This window comes from Magnolia sinica, chromosome 3 (assembly GCF_029962835.1).
Source record: "Magnolia sinica isolate HGM2019 chromosome 3, MsV1, whole genome shotgun sequence".
Lineage (NCBI taxonomy): Eukaryota > Viridiplantae > Streptophyta > Magnoliopsida > Magnoliales > Magnoliaceae > Magnolia > Magnolia sinica.
Window position 1 is genome coordinate 104,146,644 of NC_080575.1, and position 25,011 is coordinate 104,171,654.

Sequence of the window (25,011 nt, forward strand, 5' to 3'; positions counted from 1 at the left end):
GTCCTACAATTGCATCTCTCTCCTTGGAGGGTGCTTTGTTTTTGGACGTAGAGGCCTTATTGGGCTTGGGTTTCCGTGAGCTCATACTGGTTTAGTAGAGTTGGTCCATTCCATAAATCGGCTTATGGACTTGTAGATTTTTCCCGAGTAGATATCATACAAATATCTCGTGGGTATGCACAATTCTCTAATTTACTGGTTTTTAAGGAAATAAGGTATATGGTAGGTGTTATGATATAATTTCGTGCTAAAAAGTATTTGTTCAGAGAATTTTGTGTTTTCCATGTAGACTGCTCGAGTCCTTCCTCTTCAAAGATTGAATGGAGCATGCAAGAAGGGTGATTGTGCAACAAAGATGCATATATATAACTTAAGTGGGACACAACATAAGAAAATGTGAAGATACTTAGAGATGAATTTACCCCTTAGTACTGGTCAAAGCTCCATAGCCCCTACCATGATGTTTGTATTTTATTTACATCGTTCATTTATTTTGATAGCTCTTTTTAGTGCATCGTTCCAAAATTGAAGTAGATATAAAGCACAAGTAGACTATATCATAGGAAGTAGTGGGTATTGAATGGCTATTGGTGAAACTTTTTATAGGTCATAAAATTTTTGGATCAAACTAATTATTTTCCCCTTCTTCCAAGCGAATGTGACTTATTGCAAATAAACATTCCAGAGAGCTGTAAAAAAGTTTTTATGTTGTGCATAACTATATCCTTATTATTTCCTGTGATGTGGTTCAGTTGAGCTTTGAATCTGCTTCATTTTTTAGTTCATATCGAAAAATATTCTTGCAAAATGAATGGATGGTATAGAAAGTGAAAGTGCCCTGGTTTGTCAATTAGCGTGAATGTTGAGTCGATGAGTCAAGTGAGCCCCATATGAATGTCGTTCAAAGCATTGCCTCAACCAGATGTGTGTTCAGAGCTCATCACAGGTAAACTTAGCTTCACATCCCATGTCCCAAAGCACCTAGGTATATAACTCCTTAAAAAACTTAAAACAACATAAGGGTTAAAAGTCTGAAAACCTGGTTTCAAAATGAAAAATTCTCTAAGTTTTCAGTTAAGTTCGATATCCTCAATTCTTGGTCGATACAATCGAACTAGTCTCGATAACATCGAATTGAGTCCTCTCTATATCCAGCAACCACAAAATATTTTGAAAATTTTCGATAAATCGAAAGTACCTTCGATAACATCGAATTTCAAATATCGATGATATTAAAGGAGAGTTAATGATATCGAAAGTCTCAGAGCTCTATCCAGCAAGGGCTTAGAAAATATTCTTGATATTGCTCGAAGAATCAAAAGACAATTGATATCATTGAAATTCAAATCACAATAATATCGATATATAATTGATGCGATCGAATCGGGATAAAACTGTTCTAGCAAACTTGAAAAGGAAAATCTTATGTGAATGATCGAGGAATCGATATTGTCTCGATATGATCGTAATTCAAAAATCGATAAAATCGATATGGGATCGATATCATCGAATTAGGTCAAAAAGTGTCCAGCAAGCTTTCTTAAATATTCCTTGAAAGATCAATGTATCGAACCATTGTTGATGAGATTGGAATTCAAAATTCGATAACATTGATGCATGTTCGATGACATCGATCTTTAGTAACAAAGTTCTGAGTATGTGCTTAGCTAAATTCGCATCATTGAACCCTGATTCGATGGCATCGAAAGCATACGTTCGATGACATCGAGTCAGGCCCAATGAGATTAAACTCAGTCAGACTTGATATATTTATTACCGTTGAGACTTTTTGCATATATATAGGAAGCTTGCTCTTAATTGCTGTAAGGAGAAAAATAGAGAGAGCTTTGAGAGAGTTTTGCATATTACCTACTCTAAGCTCATTTTCTCATGGAAGTTCATCCTTCAATCCACCCTTATCATTGATATTCAATAGAGTGGATTGAGGAATGAACTTCCCCATTCAAAGATCATCCAGCTACTATCCTAATGACAAATCATTAAGTTGGGATACCTTGAATACTTGGAATCACTCATTCTCTATAATAGGAAAACCTTTATTAGAATAGGATTCCAACATAACCTTGACCCAACCCGTCACCTTTATTGGAACATCATCAAGTGTTACGAATTAAGGGAGCCGAAGAATCTTCATCATCAAGGAGGAGATCTTCATCAACGTGTTTAACGGGGCTCATCTACTTATCTGTAAGTTATTAGAGTCCAGAGACCCTGTTGATATTCCTTGTGTAGGTTTGGGTCACAGGTGCTTCTCACCCCTTTCAAGTCCTCATATGAGGCCTCCGACAGGAGAGTACTTGTGGGTGCTATGTGTTGACCCTTGCTCTTGTGTAGGGATAAACTCTAGGTTCCTTGTGTGGATCTTTAGCCTGTGTGGCCTAAAACAGAGGTTCCTTGTGTGGATCCCTATGTGGCCTAAAATGGAGGTTCCTTGTATGGATCCTTGGCCTGTGTGGTCTAAAACGAAGGTTCCTTGTGTGGATCCTTTGCTCTTGTGTAGGGTATAAAACTTAGGTGCTTCGTATTGACCTTTGTTCTTGTGTAGGATATAAACTTATGTCTTATGTAGGCACGTCTTAGGTACCTTGTGTAGGTCCTAAAATCAACCTTGTGTAGGTTGTAATGGTTTGAGGTGAACCTGATTTGAAACCTCCGTTAGTGAAATCCGGTACACTCATGGGATGAGTGCATCCGCCGGGAGTGGAGTAAGCACATAGCCGAACCACTATAAAACGATTGTGTTTGGGATTGATTTTTGTTTGATCTTTATTTATGTTAATCTTTTACATGCAAACCTGATAATATGAATGCTTTGATTTGAATCACATCTCACACATAATTACACTTCTCATCCATCTTAGATTATTTGTTATATCATGCTTAATATTGAATAGTCTGGTGATTGGATTCTCTATTTGGCTTATAAGCCATTAAAGTTATATTGAAGATATCTTGATAGTTTCATATTAGATCAAGATTAGGTTAATGGAATTTTAAATTGTCACAAAATTTTATTAAATCTTATTCACCCCCTCTACGACACTTTGACCTATTCCTACTTCTATTACATCAGTTATTACCGTAATTTCAGAAAGAACACATGTATTATGATGGGGCTAACGTAGATTTACCAATACGGGAAATCATGATGGAAGTCAACAAAAAATAAAAAGAAAAAGAAAAATAAAATTTCAGTCCTAACTAGTTGTAATGTCACGACACCCCTCCTCCGCTTTATTTTGGCAAGAATCGAGGGGTCCAGTTACTGTTTTTGTCATCCTACGCGCCGAGTCACCACCACCACTTGTCTTGAGAAAACGAGACGGGCGGCATTTTGGAAATTATCTCGGATCCTCTGTAGGCATAGAAATCCCTATAAATAAGGCGTTGGGTGCAGCACTGGGTACGAATAAAAAAAAAAATAAAAATAAAAAATAAAAAGAAGAAGAAGAAGAAGAAGAAGAGGGAAAAAGAAAAGATCTGATGGCTAGTTGCGTAGAAACAGCGTGTGGGGATTTCACACGGGACGGCTCTGTAGATCTAAAAGGGAACCCTGTCCGTCGATTAGAGAGAGGAGGATGGAAGGCTTGTGGTTTCGTTGTAGGTAATACTCTCTCTCTCTCTCTCTCTCTCTCTCTCTTCTAGTTTTTATGGGCACTTTCATTTCATGTCCCATAGATTTAGTTGGGCTGCTCTGCTTTCATGTGGGGAACATTGTGGATGGATCCTAGTTGGAATATCACACTGATCAAGCAACCCTAATCATCCAATCCGTGGTCATTAAGTACCCAAATTCAATGGACTATATGGGATCTGTTTTTTCTTGTTATCTCAAGAGTCAGAGCGCCTTTGAATTTTGTACGACCATCTTACCTTCGAGTCCGGATCCTCTGTTATCTGGTCAACAGAGATTTCCTGATACCCTAATCCTCATTGGTCCACGTCACTACTCACTAAATAAATAAATAAAATTAAAAAAAAAAAGCTTCGGACGCCAAACCAATAGGGTAACAGGAAATCCCTGTTGACCCGATAAGAGAGGATCCCGACTCCTTCCCTTGAAGCTGGCTTATTTCTGCATTTTGACAATGGGAATGGACTTCTGTGTTAGTTTTGCACAATCTAAGAAGATTAGCTACTCCTCTTCCTTGCGCTAATGTACAGCTATCCAGGTCGTCTAAATTGTTGATGGAGGATCTATTTTTAAAATCAGAATGATCAAGTAATCCTGACTGTCCGATTAATGGCCATCAAATAGATAGCCTGGATTGCCGTACAACTGTGTGCAATTGAAGAACCACCGCCATTTTTGAGTGGTGCAAAAATAACATAAGAGTCGGATGCTGATTGGGTATGCACGCCAGTGGGCTGAGTAAACTTTGTGCGGCTCACTGTGACGTATGTGTCTTATCCACACCGTCCATCCATTTGTTCATCTCATTTTATGTCATTAGTCCAAAATTAAAGCATACCCAAATCTTAAGTGGACCACACCACATGAAAGAGTGGAGATAATGAAATCCACCGTTGAAACCTTCCCAGGGCAGATGATGAAATCCACCGTTGAAACCTTCCCAGGCCCAATGTGATGTTTATTTGTTATCCAACCTGTTCATAAGGTCACACAGACATGTGTGAAGGGAAATACAATTATAAGCTTGATCCAATACTTCTGTGGCCCCCTGGAAGTTTTCAACAGTCAGCATTTAATTCCCACTCTTTTCTATGGTGTGGTCCACTTGAGCTTTGCGTATACTTTAATTTTTGGGTTCATGCTCTGAAATGAGCTGGAGAAACGGATGGACGGCGTGGATAAGACACGTAGATAATGGTGCTCAGTGCGCAATCCGCGTCCATAATAGTCTCTTTTGAACCCTCTCTTCTCTAGGGGATGTGTGAATAGCCGCTTTTTGTTCATGTACTTTTGCCCTTTTCTTCGGAAGCCAATTGCATACTCAGTAACTCTGAGTACACTCAGTGGTGCCCACCGTCATTTATATATTGTATCCACTCCGTCCATACATTTTAAAAGATAATTTCATGTATTTTGTCTAAAATGAAGCATATACAAGACTCAAGTGGACCACACTACAGGAAACAGTGCTAATTGCACGTCCACTATTGAAAACTTTGTGGGGCCAAAAAGGTTTTGGATCAAGCTGATATTTGTTCTTTTCCTTTCATACATATCTGTGTGATCTTATGAACAGGTTGGATGATAAATAAACATCACTATGGGCCCTAAGAAAGTTTATACGGTGGAAATCATTACTCCCACTGTTTCCTGTGGTATGCTCCACATGAGCCTCGGATATGATTCACTTTTTTGGATCAATCCTAAAATGACCTGAAAAAACGGATGGACGGCGTGGATAAACTAAATATAATCACAGTGGGCCCAACTGAGTTTATTCAGTGCGAGAAGACTTAAAGAGCCTACCGAGTAACTCAGTGCGCAATCCGATTTCCCTTTCCTAAGGCCGAATCCACGTGTTACACGTTTCCATCAAATGTTGCATGAGACGTTCACCTACAACGGTTCATTTCTCTCCAACGTGTTGCATCTATCCAATGTTGTATATGAACATTTCTATATGGGCGCAGTTTGGATAGTGACGCTTCCACTACGCAGGTGGCTAGGGGCGGGTGTTCTTTGGCCGCCACCATAATGTATGCGATTTATCCATGCGGTTCACTAATTTTTTTTCATCTATTTTTTTTTTTTAGAAATTCATTTTTTCATATCATTTTTGAGCATGGTCCCAAAAAATGAGTTCCACCTAAATCTCAGGTGGACTATGTAATTAAATGTCCACCGTTAAACTTCATACAGTTCACTGTAATGTTTATTTAACATCCAACCTGTTGATTAGGTCATACAGACCTGAGTGAAGGAAAAAAAAAAGATAACCTCAGGAAGTTTATAATAGTTTTTTACTCTACGCGTTCAATCAACACTGGTTCACTGTAATGTTTATTTAACATCCAACCTGTTGATTAGGTCATACAGACCTGAGTGACGCAAAAAAAAAACAGATAACCTCAGGAAGTTTATAATAGATTTTTACTCTACGCGTTCAATCAACACTGTTTCCCCGTGACGTGGTCCACTCGAGATTTAGATGTACTTCATTTTCAGGCTAGTGCCATAAAATGATATGAAAAATGGATGGCCGGTGTGAATGAGACACATATATCATGGTGGGCCCACGTATCACGGACCACTAGCCATCCTTTATTGCACAATTTACACCTTAATTACCAGGAGTCCGGATCTGTTGCTGGAAAACAGGATTTCCCGTTTCCTGCATTTTCATTGGTCATGTCATAAGACACTACTGAATTAGATAATGATAGCTAATGGCTCATAAATGATGTGAGCCAGTGAAAATGCAAGAAAAGTGAAATCCCTATTTCCCAGCAATAAAGGATCAAGATTCTATCAGAAACTATTGAGGTGGATTGCATGGTGACACCAACACCACGGATATATCCCTGTTGACCGGGCTTTGTAAGGCCTATTAAAATTTATGTGTTTTATCTCTGCTGTCCATCCATTTTACTAGATCATTTTAATATATGATCTCAGAATTGAATCATCTCCAGAGCTCAAGTGTGATACACAGTAGAAAAGAGTGAGGAAAATGACATCGCCTGTGCAAGTTTTGTCTCTTCAGAGGACTTCATCGACCGTTGTATACATCACAGTGTAAACGAGACCATCGTATACGTCAAGGTGTAAACGACTATGAAGGCCCCCTCACTTTCCAATGTGCAAATTGTCTCTACCATGTTCACAGGAAGAAAAAAAGAAAAAGTGGGGATAATGACATCCACCATTGAAACCGACCTAGGATGTACATGTCATCGGAGGATTCTCTATAGGCCAAAAACAAGACCCTTCCAGAAAGGAGGACTTCTTGGACTATATGCAGACCTTATGAAAATTCTTCCACATGTAGTGCTAGGTTATGTGTAAGCACATAGTTGATATGACCATTGGAAACCCTACTACCACAATTCTTTCATATACAAAGTTTTCTATCGTCATATTCTTTTATTAATTTTTTTGCATGATTGTCTTATTTAGTGTATATATAAAAATTGCTTACTTTTAAAGTCTTTTCAAATAAAGATTTATCTTTGAGATCATTAAAAAGTGACTATTCACTAAGATATGATATTTTTTAAATGACTAAATTGCTCATAGTAAAAGTCCGTCTATCTAACCCACCTACCTAGTCAACTAATGGTTAAATGTCATCTATTATATTATTTGTTTATGCCCACTATGATATATTTGTGACGTCCATTCTGTTCATCAATTTCACAAGCTCATGTAAGATGTGAATTCAAACATAAAACTCAGGTTGGCTATACCACTAGAAAGAGTGGGGGATGGAGACGCTTAGTGTTGATACCTTTATAAGGCCCACCATTACTTCTTCCATTCAAAGCGTTCATAAGTTGATGCCTTCTGGGATGAGATGAAAATACAAATATTAACCTTATCTGAAACTTCCACAAGTTCTAATAAAATTTCAATAATGTATTCAATCCAAATGTATTGTGTGATGTACCTCTCACCTAAGTTTTTTATATGATTAAATTTTTGGCTCACATTCTCCCCTGAGCTCGTGAATTTGATAGACAGTGTGGATATGTCAAAGACATTGTAGTGGGCCCTACTAAACGTTGCCTACCTGAGCTCATGTTTGCCTTAGTGCTCTTTTTACTTACTCCACGATGGTCAAAGTAAAAGTAACTGCTTTTTAGGCTAAGCATTTATTTAGAGTTTTTTTAGAAGTAGGCTGTTTCTTTTTTCTTTTTACTATTGTTATATGCAATAAATGATTAGGTGGTTATATGAAAAATGGCTTCATTAAATGATGCAATATTTGATCATTTGAATAATCCCTCTCTCAATTTCCATGCCCTGTTTTGATGACAACGAGTCATGCATGACGGCTACCATCCTAAGCTTGGTTCCACCTGACACTGATGTGGGCGCCACTACGATACATGTGTTTTATCGATACTGCCCATGTACTCCTGCATATCAGTTTAGGGGATAATACCAAAAATGAGACATGCATATCTCAAGCGGACCACATAACAGTGGTGATTGAACGCCCATCATTAAAAACTTCCTAAGCCCATTGTAATTGTTCAAAATTTTTTTTTTTTTTTTTGTTTATTTTCCATCCAATCTTTTGATTAGGTCACACAGACCTGGATGAACAGAAAACAAAAATATTAGCTTCATCTAAAACTTTTGTCACCCTCAAGAAGTTTGTAATAGTGGCCTTTCAATCACCACTATTTCCTTGAGTGTGGTCTACATGTGATTTTGATCTGTCTCATTTTTGGGCTCATGTTCTAAAATGAGATAGAAAAATGAATGGAAGGCTTGGATGAAACAAATACATCATGGTTAGGCCCACAGAGAACTGTCCAGTAGCTACTGGCGTCAGTAGGCAATCCGCGTCCGGTTCCACCGTGGCTGTGGTGGAGATACAGGCCATTTATGAGGTAGTGCATACCATGACCTGCCACGTACCAAAAATCAGATGGTACGCCAGTGGTTGAACCATAAATATAGGTTGAACTTAGATTATTAGGGTTCTTTCCTGACATTAAATTTTCTGTCAGCACCAGTCTGGCCTCACTCATGATCAATGGACCAATATTGTTTTCAGTCTTGGACATTTTCACACTACACCCCACTTGATGATAATCTCTCACATGTGCCATCCGACCGAAGAATGATAGTAGTCTCGCACGCGCCACTTTTTATGAAAATCAGTACGTGCGCCGCCCTTATTTTACACGATTTAGTTAGCCAATGGTTCAGTCGTCGCGTGGCTCTCACTGTGCATGGCCCATGCACCCAAATTCCCAAAATTGAAAGGTCTCGCTTCGTGATATTCCACTTTTAAGGTGGCAATGTGCCATTTCACTTATTTTCCTTTTGATAATTCCACTATATTATGATGAACGGTTACACTACCACAACCACGTGTAACATTACGTGTAACACATCTCTCATCCTATGGTGGTGGTGGTTGAGAATCCATATTAATTTCCCAGCCAACTTTTGGTGGTCTCTTAACAATCTCATGAAAGATCCATGCGTGGGCACTTCCATCCGCATACAAGTTTGAAGAATTGTGTAGTTGGCTATTTGTTTTATATCCTAGGATGCACCTAGGGGTGCACACAGAACTGGTAGAACTGGTAAACCGGATCAGAACTGACCGGACTGCACAGTTTGGTTCAGTTATGAAGTACACCGGTTGAAGCTTCGGTTCCAAAAATCAAATAATCAATTAGTTTGATTCAGTTCTTGGTTTAGAGTTATGTAGAACTGAACTAGTCCGTAAATCAGACCATAGAACCGAACCTAAAACTGAACCCATTGGTCAATAAATATTTACATTTTATTTTATTTTAAAACATAAAAAAATTAGACCATTCATCAAATGAATTATAACCTGAATAGACATTGGCAACAAAATCATTTTGGGAACACCAAAAGGTCATAAAAACAAACCATGACAAGATTACTCTCTGCGAAAGTTATAGTGGAGGAGCTTGGGCTGAATTATAATAAAAAACATTGCAATTGGGTTAGATTATAAAAAGTCCAGAACCGTATAACTGAACCGGAGCCAAACCGTCTTTTTACGGTCCAGTTCCAATTCGGTTTTAGGTGCAAACGGTCTGGTTTGGTTCTAGTTTTCCTGGAACTGATGGGAATGGTTCGATTCTGATTTCACCCCATAATCGAACCAAACCGGAACCATGTGCACCCCTAGATGCACCTAGAGTCGACAGCCTGATCTGCAAATGGCTACATGTCATGCATGTGTGAGATCCAATCCGTCCATGCGATGGACCCCACCTAAAAAGTAGTGAAAAAACATGTTGTTTGGTCCACGGGGCAACTAGACAGTCGGACCCAACTGATGGACCGCCTGGATATTTGAAAAGTTGGCCATGTATCTATTACACGTAATTACATTAAAAAGGGTGTTTGGATGTGTATGATTGGCAGTTTACGAAGTGTTTGAAAGGATGTCATTCCACGGAATATCGTCAAACCTGGTGTTGTATATGACGAAGAAGCTCCATCAGGGCACTGTCTCTTCCTCGAACAACGTCACCAACTGGGCCGGAACTGTTTGGTTGATGCCCATCTTGGGTGCCTACGTCGCTGATGCTCATCTCGGCCGTTTTTGGACTTTCTCCATCGCCTCCTGTGTTTATCTCTCGGTAATGTATTCCCATCATCATCATATCAACGTTTTGGATCATTGAGCTAATGGACCCGTTAATAGAAACTCATAGTTAAACCATTGAATAAGTCCTCTAACAGCATGTTTGGATAGGAAGATAGTCCAGGTGGAATCCTGTAGCCATTGAAAACCATTGACATGAGTCACAGTTAATTTTAATGGAAATATCGAAAGGTCAAACTGTGAGAAGTGTGCTTCCTAAATTCATTGATTTAGGACAATGCCAAGAAAAACCATCTATAGACTTTCCTGACCTTTAGATTAGTGGCCTGCATGCAAATACATGGTTTTTTTTTTTTTATAATAAAGTTTCAATGATTGGACTGTTAGGATATTCTACTGGGGAAGATTTCTAGAGAATGGCCCATACATGGTGGTGTCCATCAGATCAACATTTTCGGCCACTGAATAATGGCCCTATCACTAGGTTCCTATTATGATTATAGTATGGTAGGTATGGTAGGTATTTGTTATGTTCCACATTGGTTTAAGTGCTTTTGCTTGATGGGTTTCATCAGCATTGATTAGGTCCCTAGCATTTGGTTTGAAGGTGTTTTCAAATGCAAAAGGGAAGACCCCTAGAATGGAACCTACCATTAGGTGGAAAGGCTATTCCGAGTGGATGGTGGGACTTAAAGAATCGGTTACATTTTTCATATGCTCTTTCCTCTTATAGTGGGATTACTAAAATTAAAAAGGAAAAAAATATATATTATTTTCATTACTATTGCTTTTACACAAGCTAGAGAGAATGCTACTACAATTGACCATTATGTAGTAGGGCGGCTTCTAAAGTGGCCAATTAACCTGCCACGGTTCCATACAGTTGCAAGTTCGCACCCTGTGGCTATGGCCTTATAATCATACTTAATTATATTGACCTTTGTATCTCCAGCTAAATATGAGCCATTAAATATTTAATCTTTTTAGATAATCACTTGTTCAACAAATGTTTCTTACAATCGCCTGGGCCTTATAGAATTCAAAACATGAACAGGTCATATCATTACTTAAGATGCAGTTAAAGGGTGGAAACTGGAACTTATTTGGTACTACGGTAGGGGCACCATATTTTGTCTCAAAATTTGGTCATTAATATAAGTGTATAGTGCCAAGAGTGTTAGAACCTGTTAGAGTCAATCCAAACCAGTCACATGTGACCCCAAGCATTGAGATATACAAAGAGACTGTCATCTATGACCAAGAACTAAAGCAATTCAGCTATTTATTTAGCCACTTGCAAATGAAATCAAGTAATTTGTGGATGGGAGGTTCATCATTTTAATTAGTTCTTTTTTACTTTCAGTTGAAAAAACTTTTTCTTACAAGATAATAGCAGAGATAACTTGATTCGTACAATATGTAGAATGAACTCAATTGTATTAATTAAAATGTAAATAAAATTTTATAATAATTTCCCTTGGCAATCTGATATTGTTTGCAATGTAGATAGTAAGGCTTTAGATCTAAGTCTTCATTGGTCCAACGACTTATGTGTAGACAAAAGTAATTACACCACTAAAAAAGAAAAGAAAATATCATACTTGTGATCCAATGCTCGGCGTAAATAGAAGAGAATTACACTACTAATATAAGTCAGTCTAGCGTAACGGTGTAGACGGGCGATATTATACTAGTATACAAAAGTCTATCCAACATAATAGCATACATAGATTGGATTATACTATTACTAGTCCAGGATAAAGTAAGATAAGATAAAATAGATTAGCCATCATTGTGCCATAGATTTGATTTGTATTGAATTGGGAGACCTAGAGCTCTTCATCTTTCTCCTATTTATTGAGTTTTTGAGGCAGTAGCTGGAGAGAGATATTCATAGTCACTCACACCTACTGATGAGAAAATAATCGTTTGGGCCTGAAGATAGTTGTAGCCTATTAAGATATGCCATGCATACTAGTCATTTGCCGTAGATTGACTATTGGTTGTGCACAGATCCAGCTCCTGTTTTGTGGATGAGCTTTTTCAAGACACCATGTGTAAGTGATAGTAATCTCTTTCTCCAGCTACTGCCTAACGCAGGGATGAACGTGATGAGGATAACTACTCCGAATCCACGGAGCTTCTCTGGACTCCTCACAGAGACTTCTCGAATCCACGAGGAAAGAAAGGAGAAAATAGAAATAAATTCTAATAAATTCAAAATTGATTAATTGATAAATTAAAAACGAGTTCACAACCCTTTAAATAGGGGTACCAAGCAATGGGAAAGAAATTAGAATCAAACTACAACTCAAACTCTTAGAATCCGCGACTTACTATAAATAGTAAACTTACTATTTATAGACGGTCGTGATGTCTACTAGTGCGCAAGGTTTTCGACCAAAAATAGTAAGTGTCCTATTTGGCTTCACCAAACCGTTCTCCTAATTATTCTAAGCTCTTTTCACGTTGGGCGCAACTCCTAAAGCCTGACGGATGAAGAGTTATAATCAAACTAAAACTTACTATTTATAATAAAAACGAAATTAAAACGGGGAAACGACCATCGATCCAGGGGTTTTTCGCAATTTCGGGCTGCGCAACCCGGAATAGCTGGGTTGGTTGGCTTCAGTAGCTCGTTTTACCCCAAAATCATATATTTTACGTCAGATAACTCATTCCGGATTGCAAGATACGCCCGATCTAAGGTCCGATGGTCTGGATCACTTCTGTCGTCGACCGGGCCTTTTCTGATCCATCTTGGCCATGTAACTGTCCGCGACCCGCTCTATATCAGTCTCCTCCACTTCAAAAGAACTAATCCTCGAGTTCTCGTCATGCTCTGGTTCATGATACTCGGTTAGGTCTGTGACATTGAAAGTCCGTGAGATTGTCATGTCATCTTGGTGATCAACAACATAAGCGTTGTCATTGATCTTTCGGATGATTGGTACTGGTCCAATCTTCTTATTTTTTAACTTGTTGTACGTCCCGGTCAGAAATCCCTCTTTGCGCAAATGGACCATAACGTAGTCGCCTACCTCGAACACTTTTTGTCGCCGATGCTTGTCCGCTTGTTCCTTATACTTCTCGTTCGAGGCATGTAGCTTGGTCTGCACTTCTGCATGGATGCTCATGATCTTGTCTGCCATATGTTCTGCTGCAATGCTCGTGCCTGGGTGCTTGGGCAGAGGGACCAAGTCAAGTGTGTGGCGAGGCACTCGTCCATAAATAATCTGGAACGGTGATCTCCCTGTCGAGCGGTTCACCATATTGTTGAATGCAAACTCTGCTTGAGACAAGGCCAAATCCCACTGCTTCGGTTTTTCTCCTGAAATACAACGAAGGAGGTTTCCCAACGTGCAATTCACAACTTCGGTCCGCCCATCAGTCTGTGGGTGATTAGCACTACTGAATTGAAGTCGTGTATCGAATCGATTCCATAAAGTCCGCCCCGTGTAATGGTCTTGGGGACCCCGTGTAGCCGAACGACCTCCCTGAAAAATAAATTTACCACGTGTGTTGCATCGAGGGTCTTCTTGCATGGGATAAAGTGCGCCATCTTTGAGAAACAATCTACCACCATGAACACCGAATCCATGCCGCGTTGTGTTCGCGGGAGACCAAGCACGAAGTCCATTGATAAATCCTCCTAAGGACCGTTAGGCACAGGTAACGGGGTGTAGAGGCTCGTATTCTGAGATTGTCCCTTGGAGGTCTGACAAACATGAAAACGTTGTACGGCTTTTCCTACATCGCGTACTAACTGCGGCCAGTAATATCGCTCTTCCATAAGAGCTTGCGTCTTGTCTCGCCCCAGGTGTCCACCAAGGCCACCTCCATGTAGCTTTTGAATAATCTGCTCCCTCAGAGAACTTTGGGGGATGCACAATCGATTCCCTTTGAAGAGAAAATCGTCCTGTATATGAAGGTCACTGGGGTGACCTTCTTGACACTTCATCTAAGAATCTTTAAAGTCCTCATCTTCGGCATACAGCTCCTTGAGACAGTCGAAGCCGACTACCTCGTTGCTCATTATAACTAGTAGTGATGTACGGCGGCTAAGTGCATCAGCCACCTTATTCTGCTGCCCTGACTTGTGCTTCAGAACGAACGTGAATTCCTGTAAAAACGTAACCCATCTAACATGCACACGATTCACGTTAGTCTGACTATTAATAAACTTTAATGCTTGATGGTCAGTGTACAAAACAAACTCTCTTTGAATCAGATAATGCCGCTAATGTCGCAGCACCTGAACAACTGCGTACAATTCAAGCTCATAAGTCGACCACTTCTTTCGGGCTTCGCTGAGCTTCTCGCTGTAGAAGGCTACCGGCCTGCCTTCCTGTGATAATACTCCTCCAATTCCGACGTATGAAGCATCACACTCAACCTCAAATAATTTGTCGAAATTAGGAAGCACCAAGACCGGTGTTGTAGACAAACGATCCTTGATCTCATGAAAGCTCTTATCAGCTTTATCGGTCCATTGGAACAGTCATTTTTTCATGCAATCTGTTATAGGCGCGACTATGGTGCTAAAATCTCACACAAATCGACGATAGAAAGTCACCAACCCGTGAAAACTCCTCACCTCATGAATGTTTGTCGGGATCGGCCATTCCCTAATAGCTCGCACCTTTTCATTATCCACACGAATGCCTGTGGACATTACAACAAATCGTAAGAACAATAGGCTGTCAGTTAAAAAACTACACTTCTTCAAGTTGAGGTACAACTTGTTAAGTTGGATGACCTAAAGCACCTTCCTGAGATGTTTCTTGTGCTCCGCCTCATCCTGGCTATATATCAATATGCATTAAAATATATTACCACAAATCGGTCAGTGAACGGTTTTAGAACTTGATTCATCAAACGCATAAAAGTACTTGGTGCGTTCGATAGGCCGAAGGGTATGACCAGCCACTCACACAACCCTTGGTTTTGAATGCTGTTTTCCACTCATCACCAGGTCGAATACGAATCTGATGGTACCCGCTCCTTAGATCTAGTTTAGAGAACACCTTGGCCCCTTCTAACATATCGAGCATGTCATCCAACCGTGTTATTGGGAACCGATATTTGATGGTAATTTTATTGATTGCTCGGCTGTCGACACACATGTGCCAGTTTCCATCTTTTTTTAGCGTTAATAATGCTGGTACGGCACATGGGCTCATGCTCTCTCTCAAGAGACCCTTACAGATCAATTCGTCCACTTGCCCTTGAAGTATCTCACACTCCTTCGGACTCATCCGATAATGAGGGCGATTGGGCAGGCTAGCCCCAGGGACGAGGTTTATGTGATGTTGGATGTCCCTCATGGGGGGCAATCCATCAGGTAAATCCTCAGGCCAGACTTCTTTGAATTCGTTTAACAACAGTCTTAAACTTGGAAGGATGTTTGAGGGTTCCTCTTCCTCGCCCTTCACCACTACAGCGTATACCTCACCGGTTTTCTTGGATTCTTCCATAAAATCTCGAATGGTCAAGAGAAAACTCTCCTCCACTTTAGAGGCTTCAGGGTGGTTCTCTGGTGCCATAGGGGCAAGGATTATTTTTTTATTATCCTTGACGAATACGTAAACATTATCTCGTCCCCGATGGGTCGCATCACGGTCCGACTGCTAGGGTCGACCGAGTAACATATGACAAGCTTCCAAATCGACCACGTCACAAAGTATTTGATCTTTATAATTTTTGCCAATTGAAAATGAGATAGTACATTATTCAGTTACCTTGGTCTCATTCACCTTTTTTATCTAGCCAATTGAGTACGGGGAAGGATGTTTCATAGTTGGTAGTCGCAACTTGTCCACCATCACTCTTGAGACGATATTCTCGCTACTACCACTGTCTATGATCACATCACAGATATTTCCATTGACGGTGCACCGAGTACAAAATATATTGTGTCGTTGTGGATGTAATTCCTTTCGTGGGGCATACAGCAATCGCTTCACAACTAGAAATTCGCCACGATCCTCACCCGTCATTTCATCGCCACATGCTATTTCTTCAGTGATTTGTTCATGTTCATCAAAGCGATGGTCTTCTTCTGCAGCCTCATCTTCAGTGCCCCCTTCGTTTATAGTCAAGTATGCTGCAGGACGTTGAGGACAAGTGTTTGATAAGTGACTTGGTTGGCCACAGTGGTAACAATTGTTCGACCTTGGCCAAGCATAAGGATTTGGAATCCTACTCGGACTCGCTGTTGTAGGTGCTGCACGTTGAGGCCTGGATGAGCCGCTCCTCATATCACGGTTTGCGGTTGTAGGAAGTTGAGGTACTAGGTCTTTTCCTCGTGGCAGCACTGGATCCTACGTGGGACCCGTCATGGGGGATCGAGTTGAAAGATATGGATGAGCAGGAGCTCTTGCAAGTTGTGTTTCTGCCCTACCCGCCAATTGAACTGCTTCATCCACAGTTCCGACTAGGTACATCTGAACTCGGTCCTGAATTGTCGGTCGCAACCCACCTATAAATCGTGCCACATTCTGTGACTCAGATTCTAATAGATCGTTTTGTGTAGCCAGCTGTTGGAATTCTTCAGTGTAATCTGTGACTGTTCGATTTCCTTGCCTGCAATTTTGATATTGCTAAAATAATATCTGCTCATAATCACTGGGGAGAAATCGAGATCGAAGAAGACGTCTCATCCGTGGCCATGATGAGATGGGCGCCTTGTTCTGGCGAGCTCGTGAGAGTTGTAATTGTTCCCACCATGCAGAAGCACCAGATTTTAATTTAAACGCTACCAATTTTACCCTTTTATGATCTGACACATCCATGTAATCAAAATATCTCTCTACTTTGGCTAGCCAATCGAGAAAATCTTCTATACGTAATAAACCGTTAAAACTAGGAAGTTCAGCCTTACCTCGATAGTCTCTTTCAGCACGATCTAGATGATCACCTCCATGGATTGGTCGTCAGGCAAAACCCTCATTAAGGTCCTTGTTGCTAGAACTTGAATCATCTGGTGTAGCCCTACGGTTTGCCACTAGTAGTGCTCTACGAAAATCGGGGTTGTGTCGTACAGCAACCATGGGTGGTGGAGCCACCACGGGTGGTGGAGCACCGCCTAGGACTCGGGGCGGAAGTAGCGCATCCGCAAGACGGTCGAGAGTTGCCTGCAGCCCTTGCATGGTCAACTGACTCTCCCGGTAGAAAGCTTTCATTCTTTCCGAAAGATAACGAATCCCTGGATCACCGTCCACGGGATTTTGATTTATACCTTCGTTGTTTGCCATTGGCCCAAGGGGAATCCTCGCTCTGATACCAATTGACGCAGGGATGAACGCGATGAGGATAACTACTCCGAATCCACGGAGCTTCTCTGGACTTCTCACAGAGACTTCTCGAATCCACGAGGAAAGAAAGGAGAAAATAGAAATAAATTCTAATAAATTCGAAATTGATTAATTGATAAATTAAAAACGAGTTCACAACCCCTTAAATAGGGTTACCAAGCAATGGGAAAGAAATTAGAATCAAACTACAACTCAAACTCTTAGAATCCGTGACTTACTATAAATAGTAAACTTACTATTTATAGACGGTCGTGATGTCTACTAGTGCGCAAGGTTTTCGGCCAAAAATAGTAAGTGTCCTATTTGGCTTCACCAAACCGTTCTCCTAATTATTCTAAGCTCTTTTCACGTTGGGCGCAACTCCTAAAGCCCGACGGATGAAGAGTTATAATCAAACTAAAACTTACTATTTATAGTAAAAACGAAATTAAAACAGGGAAACGACCATCGATCCAGGGGTTTTTCACAATTCCGGGCTGCGCAACCCGGCGTAGCGGGGTTGGTTGGCTTCAGTAGCTCGTTCTACCCCAAAATCATATATTTTACGTCAGATAACTCATTCCGGATTGCAAGATATGGCCGATCTAAGGTCCGATAGTCTGGATCACTTCTGTCGTCGACCGGGCCTTTTCTGATCCATCTTGGCCATGTAACTGTCCGCGACCCGCTCTACATCACTACCTCAAAAACTGAATGTGTATAGTGCACATGAAACTCAGCCAACCTGGCATCGTCGCCACTCTACTACTTAAGTGGTTTAGGTTGTAAAAGCTTTTGCAAGATATCATGATGCCTCGTTTGAATTCATATATCACTGACCACGACTGTGGTTTGGTTGACACCCATCTCGTTCATGAGGTCATTATGTTGAATAGTTAGCTTTATCATGTGAGTAGGATACACAAGACTTATCTTATGATTGTATCTCACTAAACTTACTTTTTTGAGACTATTCATAACTTTTTGAATTCTGATCACATTTGACCGTTAGTGCAGCCGAAAAGATCTTTGATTTATCTTTTATTAAGATTTTACTACTATGTAATATCATCTGAGTCATTAGATCTAATGTGGTCAAATCAAGCAAAAATATATACCATAAGAGGTATTATATAGTCTTTCATTATTATTGTTTAAGATCCTGCTGGTATTCCGTTGCGGTGTATTAAGATCCTCGGTGGTTCTATAGGCCTAGCTGGATGTGTTTGGTTAGTTTGAAAGGAGCCTTATTTATTTATTTATTATGACCTAACGCAATCGAATCCATGACGCTAAAGTGGGACTCAGTGTCTGCTACAGAGGTTCCATCCCTCAGTCAATGATGAACTTGTTTTACATAGGCCTGACCTCATCATTGTTTTTTACTTTTTACTTTTTAACATGCAATGCTCTAGCCGAAAGGTTAGGTTGTACAACTAGGTCCCTTGATGCGACGGGCCTCAACATGGACGGTCAACAACAAAAATACTTTAGATTGGAAGATTCTTGCTGGATGATATTGATATCTGATCATGTCCATTTGTTTGCCACTATTTAAAGGTAGGATTCCTTCAATCCTATATTTTTAGTGCATGGGCTATCTACAGTGTGAAAAATAATACCAACCGTTCGGATCAATGAACCACAGCCCCACAGCCCCATTTGCCCCCACTTGTACGTAAGGTAAAAAAACGATTAGTATTGTGCAACATTTCGGAGAGAGCATGGTGGAGGCAGGTTGCATGCAGCCAGCTGCAGTCTGTGGCCCACCGTGATGCGTGTATTACATCCACTCTGTCCATCCATTTCCCCAGCTCATGTTATTTAATGAATCTAAATATGAGGCAGATCTAAAGGTCAAGTGGGCCACACCGTAGTAAAAAGTGGGGATTGAATGATGACCATTAAAATTGGGGGGCACAAAATTTTTTGGTCAAGTTGATATTTATGTTTTCCTTTCATCTATCTTGGAATCACGTTATCAACGGGTTGGATAGCATCTAAACATCATGGTGGGCCATAAGAAGGTTTCAACATAAGCATTTTTATCCCCACTATTTCCCTGGTGTGGTCCACTTTGAGCTTTTGATCTTCTTTATATTTGGGTTTTTGTCCTTAAATGAGCTGGAAAAAATAGATGGACCGAGTGGATATAACACATACATCACAGTGGGCCTGACGGAGCCTTACGGCTGCAGGCAATCCGCCTCCCAGCATGGGATAACACCTCTCTCTCTCTCTCTCTCTGTAATTTTGGTGTTCTACTTCTGACTGGATAGAGTCAACCCTTGTTGTATACGTAAAATCTACACCGTTCATCAGGTTCTATCCTCAACTCTTGGCCATGAAGTGAGATGGGCCACACCACCGGCCACGATAGGGATGGGAGTCTAACCATAGGACTGTGTATGGGGCCACCATTCTGTTTACTCTCATCAAACCCCGATAATCAGGTGTAACTCACTGTCATGAAGTGAACAAATAAAAGCATCCTGATCCTATATATCATGTGAGCCACACCATTTGAAAATTTAGATGTTTTAGGAGCAAATTCACATTGCTTCAATCGGTATTGCCAATCATAGCTTTCTATCAGGCTGGTTTTTACATGTACGGTTAAAATAAGGGTTCCTACCTGATGGACGGAGTGGATTTACTAATAAAGCATGGAAGGCGTAGCTGCGTAAAATAGGCGTTGTAGACGGTTCGGGTCCACTCAACTCGAAGTGACTCACCAGCATTCTAAATTGAGCTCGACTAGGGCGATGCTTTCCCTTACAATGGTGGTGACTCATTGTTCATTCATATAGCCATCCAAACCGTCCAAGTTGCTTGCCCTACTGTGATGGACCATAGCCCAAAAATCACCCCAAGTGGATGATCTTAACCATCTGATTTCGCCCAAAAAAACTGACCACCGACCAATTTATGCACGAACCGTTCATTCCCATGGCCACAATTAGATGATGGGGCCCATTCAATCAGTTTGTTTTTCCTGCTACAGAGTTTGAATGGATTTTGATGCTTTGTTTACCATTTCATGCCGTGCAATTGCAAGTGGTATAACTTTTTTTGCATGTTTTGGCGCCTTTGGCCTGCATTACAAATTCAAATTAGGAGAAATGATCAGGTTTTCACAAAATTTGAAAAAAGGTGGTGACTCATCCCCCTCAATCTGACACTAATAATGCATAGCTATTCAGACCATCCAAATTGTGGGTCCCATTGTCGATGGAGCATCTCTCGCAAACCACATTGATCAAGAAATTCTAATCATCCAACTAATCAAATAGATGGTTGAAAGTGAAATAGTGAGTAGCCCAAATTAGAAGGCAAAATCAGATGGTTACTACTATCTTCTCAGTGCAATTTTTCACTCATGCTCCATCCACTGTTGGGCCAGTGATTTGGACAGCCTGGATTGGCATACAACCATGCCACATGTACGGCCGAAAAGTAGGCCAGCCTTTTCTTAAATTGTGAAAAAAAAAAAAAAACAGCACATGAGTCCAGCCCTTGAAACCCATAGTGAAACTTAGCTATTGGTCAGATTAAGTGGGGCCCATTTCCATTTATCATCCCCTTCAAATCATGATCAGATGAACACATTTCACCCACAGCATTAATCACTCTACAATTGATATATAACGAGATACGTTAGTGCAAATATAACCATGCATGGTTGTTTTTTCTGTCGCTGTGGATGAATTTCTATTAATCAATCTTCTCTGTTTCCAGGGGATGTGTCTGCTGACGCTGGCGGTATCTCTCCCTTCACTAAAACCGCCTCCTTGTCATCTAGACAACATTGCCGACTGCAAGAAAGCTTCTACATTGCAACTTGGTGTATTCTTCTGTGGGCTATACATACTGGCGGTCGGGACGGGTGGGACTAAGCCCAACATCTCGACCATAGGCGCGGACCAGTTTGATGATTTTGAGCCCAAGGAGAGGGCCCACAAGCTCTCATTCTTCAACTGGTGGATGTTCAGCATATTCTTCGGGATACTCTTCGCGAACACAGTCCTTGTGTACATACAGGACAATGTGGGGTGGACACTGGGCTATGGGCTGCCAACGCTTGGGCTTGCGATTTCAGTGGCGATCTTCTTAGCTGGGACACCTTTCTATAGGCACAAGTTACCCTCTGGGAGTCCCTTTACAAGGATGGCTAGAGTCATTGTCTCTGCCCTTAGTAAATGGAGGGTCCCATTACCAAACGACCCCAAAGAACTCTATGATCTGGACTTGGAAGAGTATGCAGGAAAACACAAGTTTAGGATCGATTCTACCCCTTCTTTGAGGTCAGTGATTTTTTTTTTTAAAATATAATAATTCCCATTTGGGTGAAATGTGGGTGGTTTGGCTACCTGTAAAGGAACCTATTCCTTAGGTAACATTCCTTTATATAAGCGGAATATTCCAAAAGAAAAGATAAATAACAACGACAAGAAGAAGAAGAACAACAACAATAATAATAATAATTATTATTATTATTATTTAATGATGATTTCCATGAGAACTATTAAAACATGGATTCATGTGTTTGAGTAGAAAGTGAAAATTCTACATTCCTCTAGCAATACTTAGTTTTTTATTCAAGTTATAAATTATACAAGTATAATGATTGCTGGGTGGAATTCGGCCTTTTCTTTGCTATCCGAATAACACAATTTGTCACATTAAAGAGACACCCTTTTCCCTTCCTATCATTTGGCGAAGAATCCATGGTTTCCCAATATGGCTTCAAAACATTTAGATGTGAGGAAAGGCCAAAAAAACACATTCCGGATATCTGTAATGATTACATTTTTCATTACTGTTCACCGGAGGATTCCTAAAAGGATGGAGGTTTTTCATTAGATAATAGTTACCTCGTAACTCGTGCCAATTGTGGTAAAGTCTATCCAAATACGTGGAATTATTACATCTATGGAAAACTGAATGTTTTACTTTGGATTCCATGCATCCAAACAGATAAGTTTAATGAACATATTTTGCTCCCCACCTTAGATCTGACTTGCAGATTTTAGGCTTAATGTTTCTCTTTCCAAGTGCCCAAACATGATAATGGAATCCTTTTTCTTAGAAAATCTGTTTCTTGGATTGCCTTTCTTTCCTTCATTTTAGTTTCTAGGTAGTGAGACTAGCCATATTAGTAAAATGCTCATGCCATGCAAGTGATAGAGAAGAAATGTATGGTGTGTGACCTGTATCTTGCACAGTGTTTGCAGTCTTCGATTCTGACAAGTGGGGTGCATGATTTTGTAATTCCCGCCATGGATGGGCTACGGCTCAAATATCTCCTTGAATGGACATGCTCAGCCTTTCGATTTGTGCCGATTAAGAAGAGAAACACAACAATGGTACACATTCAACTGAAAGGGGTCCGAATATTGGTCGGTCGGGTCTTCCAATCATGGAGATTTTTGGAGCATTCTACATCCACAGTGGGACACTGATATAATGGTCCGGAATACCCTTTTGTACTGTGCAAAGATTTGGGCATTTAGAAATGAGATTGGTGTCATTAGGGTTTCTTATATTTTGCCAGCATTTGGATGAACTATTGATTCAGATTTGATTATGAATCTAATAAAGTTATAATAAACAAATTGTGATATCCTCCCTTTGCATTCATATTGATTCGTTTGGACTCCAAATTTCAATCAAGTTAGGACTTGAAAGAAATAGAACTGTAATTCAAGAGCTACTTGCTATGAATGCTAGGAAAACATCACTATTTTTTCTTAGTCCTCTTGATAAAACTAAGTTCTCAATGCCTCACATTTGCTTAATTCGAATTGTAATTGAATTCATGGATGCAGATTTCTCAACAAGGCGGCTGTGAAAACCGACCTAGACTCTCCATGGACACTCTGTCCAGTCACCCAAGTAGAAGAAACAAAACAAATGCTACGAATGATTCCAATCTTATTGGCAACCTTTATTCCAAGCACGATGCTCGCTCAAGTCAATACACTTTTCGTCAAGCAAGGTACAACGCTGAAGAGACACATCGGTTCCAGCTTCAAGATTCCCCCTGCCAGCTTAGTCGGCTTTGTAACACTAACCATGCTCATCTGTGTTGTGATATATGACCGTTGCTTCGTTAAGATCATGAAAAAGTGGACCAAGAATCCGAGGGGCATCACCCTCCTCCAGAGGATGGGAATTGGCCTTCTCTTCCACATTGTGATCATGTCGACTGCATCTCTAACTGAAAGGCATAGACTACGAGTTGCTAGAGATCACGGCGTTGTCCAAAATGGTGAGGAAGTTCCACTCACTATATTCGTCTTACTCCCTCAATTCGTGCTTATGGGAGTCGCGGACTCTTTCCTTGAGGTGGCGAAGATCGAATTCTTCTATGATCAGGCTCCAGAGGGAATGAAAAGCCTTGGGACCTCTTACGCCATGACGAGTCTTGGGATTGGGAACTTCCTTAGCAGTTTCCTTCTTTCGACGGTGTCCCACATCACTGAGAAACATGGCCACAAAGGGTGGATTCTGAATAATCTCAATGCCTCTCATCTGGACTACTATTACGCATTCTTCGCTGTTTTGAACATATTGAATTTCATATTCTTCCTAATTGTAGTCAAGCTCTATGTATATAAAGCCGAGGTGACAGATTCGATGGAAATGATCGAAGGAGGAAACGGGAAGTTGGCATTGAGCGCTAGTAACCATGAAGAAAACGGGAAGTTGGAATTGAGTGCTAGTAACCATGAAGAAAACGGGAACTTGGCATTGAGCGCTAGTAACCATGAAGTGTCATCAACTTAAATCTTATTACTTGATTCCATGGAGAAGAGCCTATCATTCTTGTGGGATGTCATTTTGGGGTACATGTACCTAGACAAAAGTGCTTTTCTATGCATCAAGAAGCAATGACAGACAATGAAGTGAATCGTATTGGATGCCGGTTTTGAAAATCATGTGGTGTACCAACATTGAAGATTGCAGGGTAGGTGGTCTTTTGATATGGGGTGACATGTATCATATCATGGTCTGATTCAAAGTACAATGTATACCTTTTGGCTTATCGATCTGCCACGAACGAAAAGAGATTGTTATATGAAAGTTTACAAGATACACAAAAAATTGGATTGAAATAGGTAGTATATGGTTAGTACCATGGGATTGTTGTATGAAAGTGTACAAGATACACAGAAAAAATTGGATTGAAATAGGTAGTACATGGTTAGTACAGTGATTAGACGCTGTTCTTGATGATGGATGGTTCTGATTTCATGTCTTCTTTGAAAGATTCTTTGCATTCCCTTAATTTAAGCTTTCTGAGAACTCAAAGAGTCAGGCCAGAGCTCCATTCCAAGCGAAGTTGGATATAAAAGTTACCATGTTAAGAAAAAGGCTCTACTCATCTTAATGAACTCGTTTTGCTTGATTTTTTTATACACATTGATCCAGCATGTATCGCTTCTAAGGGA

At 40.4% G+C, this 25,011-nt stretch overlaps 1 protein-coding gene across 5 annotated transcripts; it reads left to right on the plus strand.

Moving 5' to 3' along the window:
- The first annotated feature begins 3,466 nt into the window (after positions 1-3,466).
- On the plus strand, positions 3,467-24,793 carry LOC131240513 (protein NRT1/ PTR FAMILY 5.2-like). 5 transcript variants are annotated; one of them, XM_058238785.1, is made up of 5 exons: positions 3,487-3,625; positions 6,611-6,757; positions 10,079-10,296; positions 21,296-21,861; positions 23,386-24,793. In XM_058238785.1, the coding sequence occupies exons 3-5, from the start codon at positions 10,099-10,101 to the stop codon at positions 24,344-24,346; spliced, it is 1,725 nt and encodes a 574-aa protein (XP_058094768.1). In that variant the 5' UTR covers positions 3,487-3,625; positions 6,611-6,757; positions 10,079-10,098; the 3' UTR covers positions 24,347-24,793. The 5 variants fall into 5 exon arrangements, with proteins under 5 accessions (XP_058094767.1, XP_058094768.1, XP_058094770.1 ...); XM_058238784.1 differs by lacking the exon at positions 6,611-6,757 and having other exon boundaries at positions 3,467-3,625; XM_058238783.1 differs by lacking the exons at positions 3,487-3,625; positions 6,611-6,757 and adding an exon at positions 8,340-8,826.
- Positions 24,794-25,011: the final 218 nt, after the last annotated feature.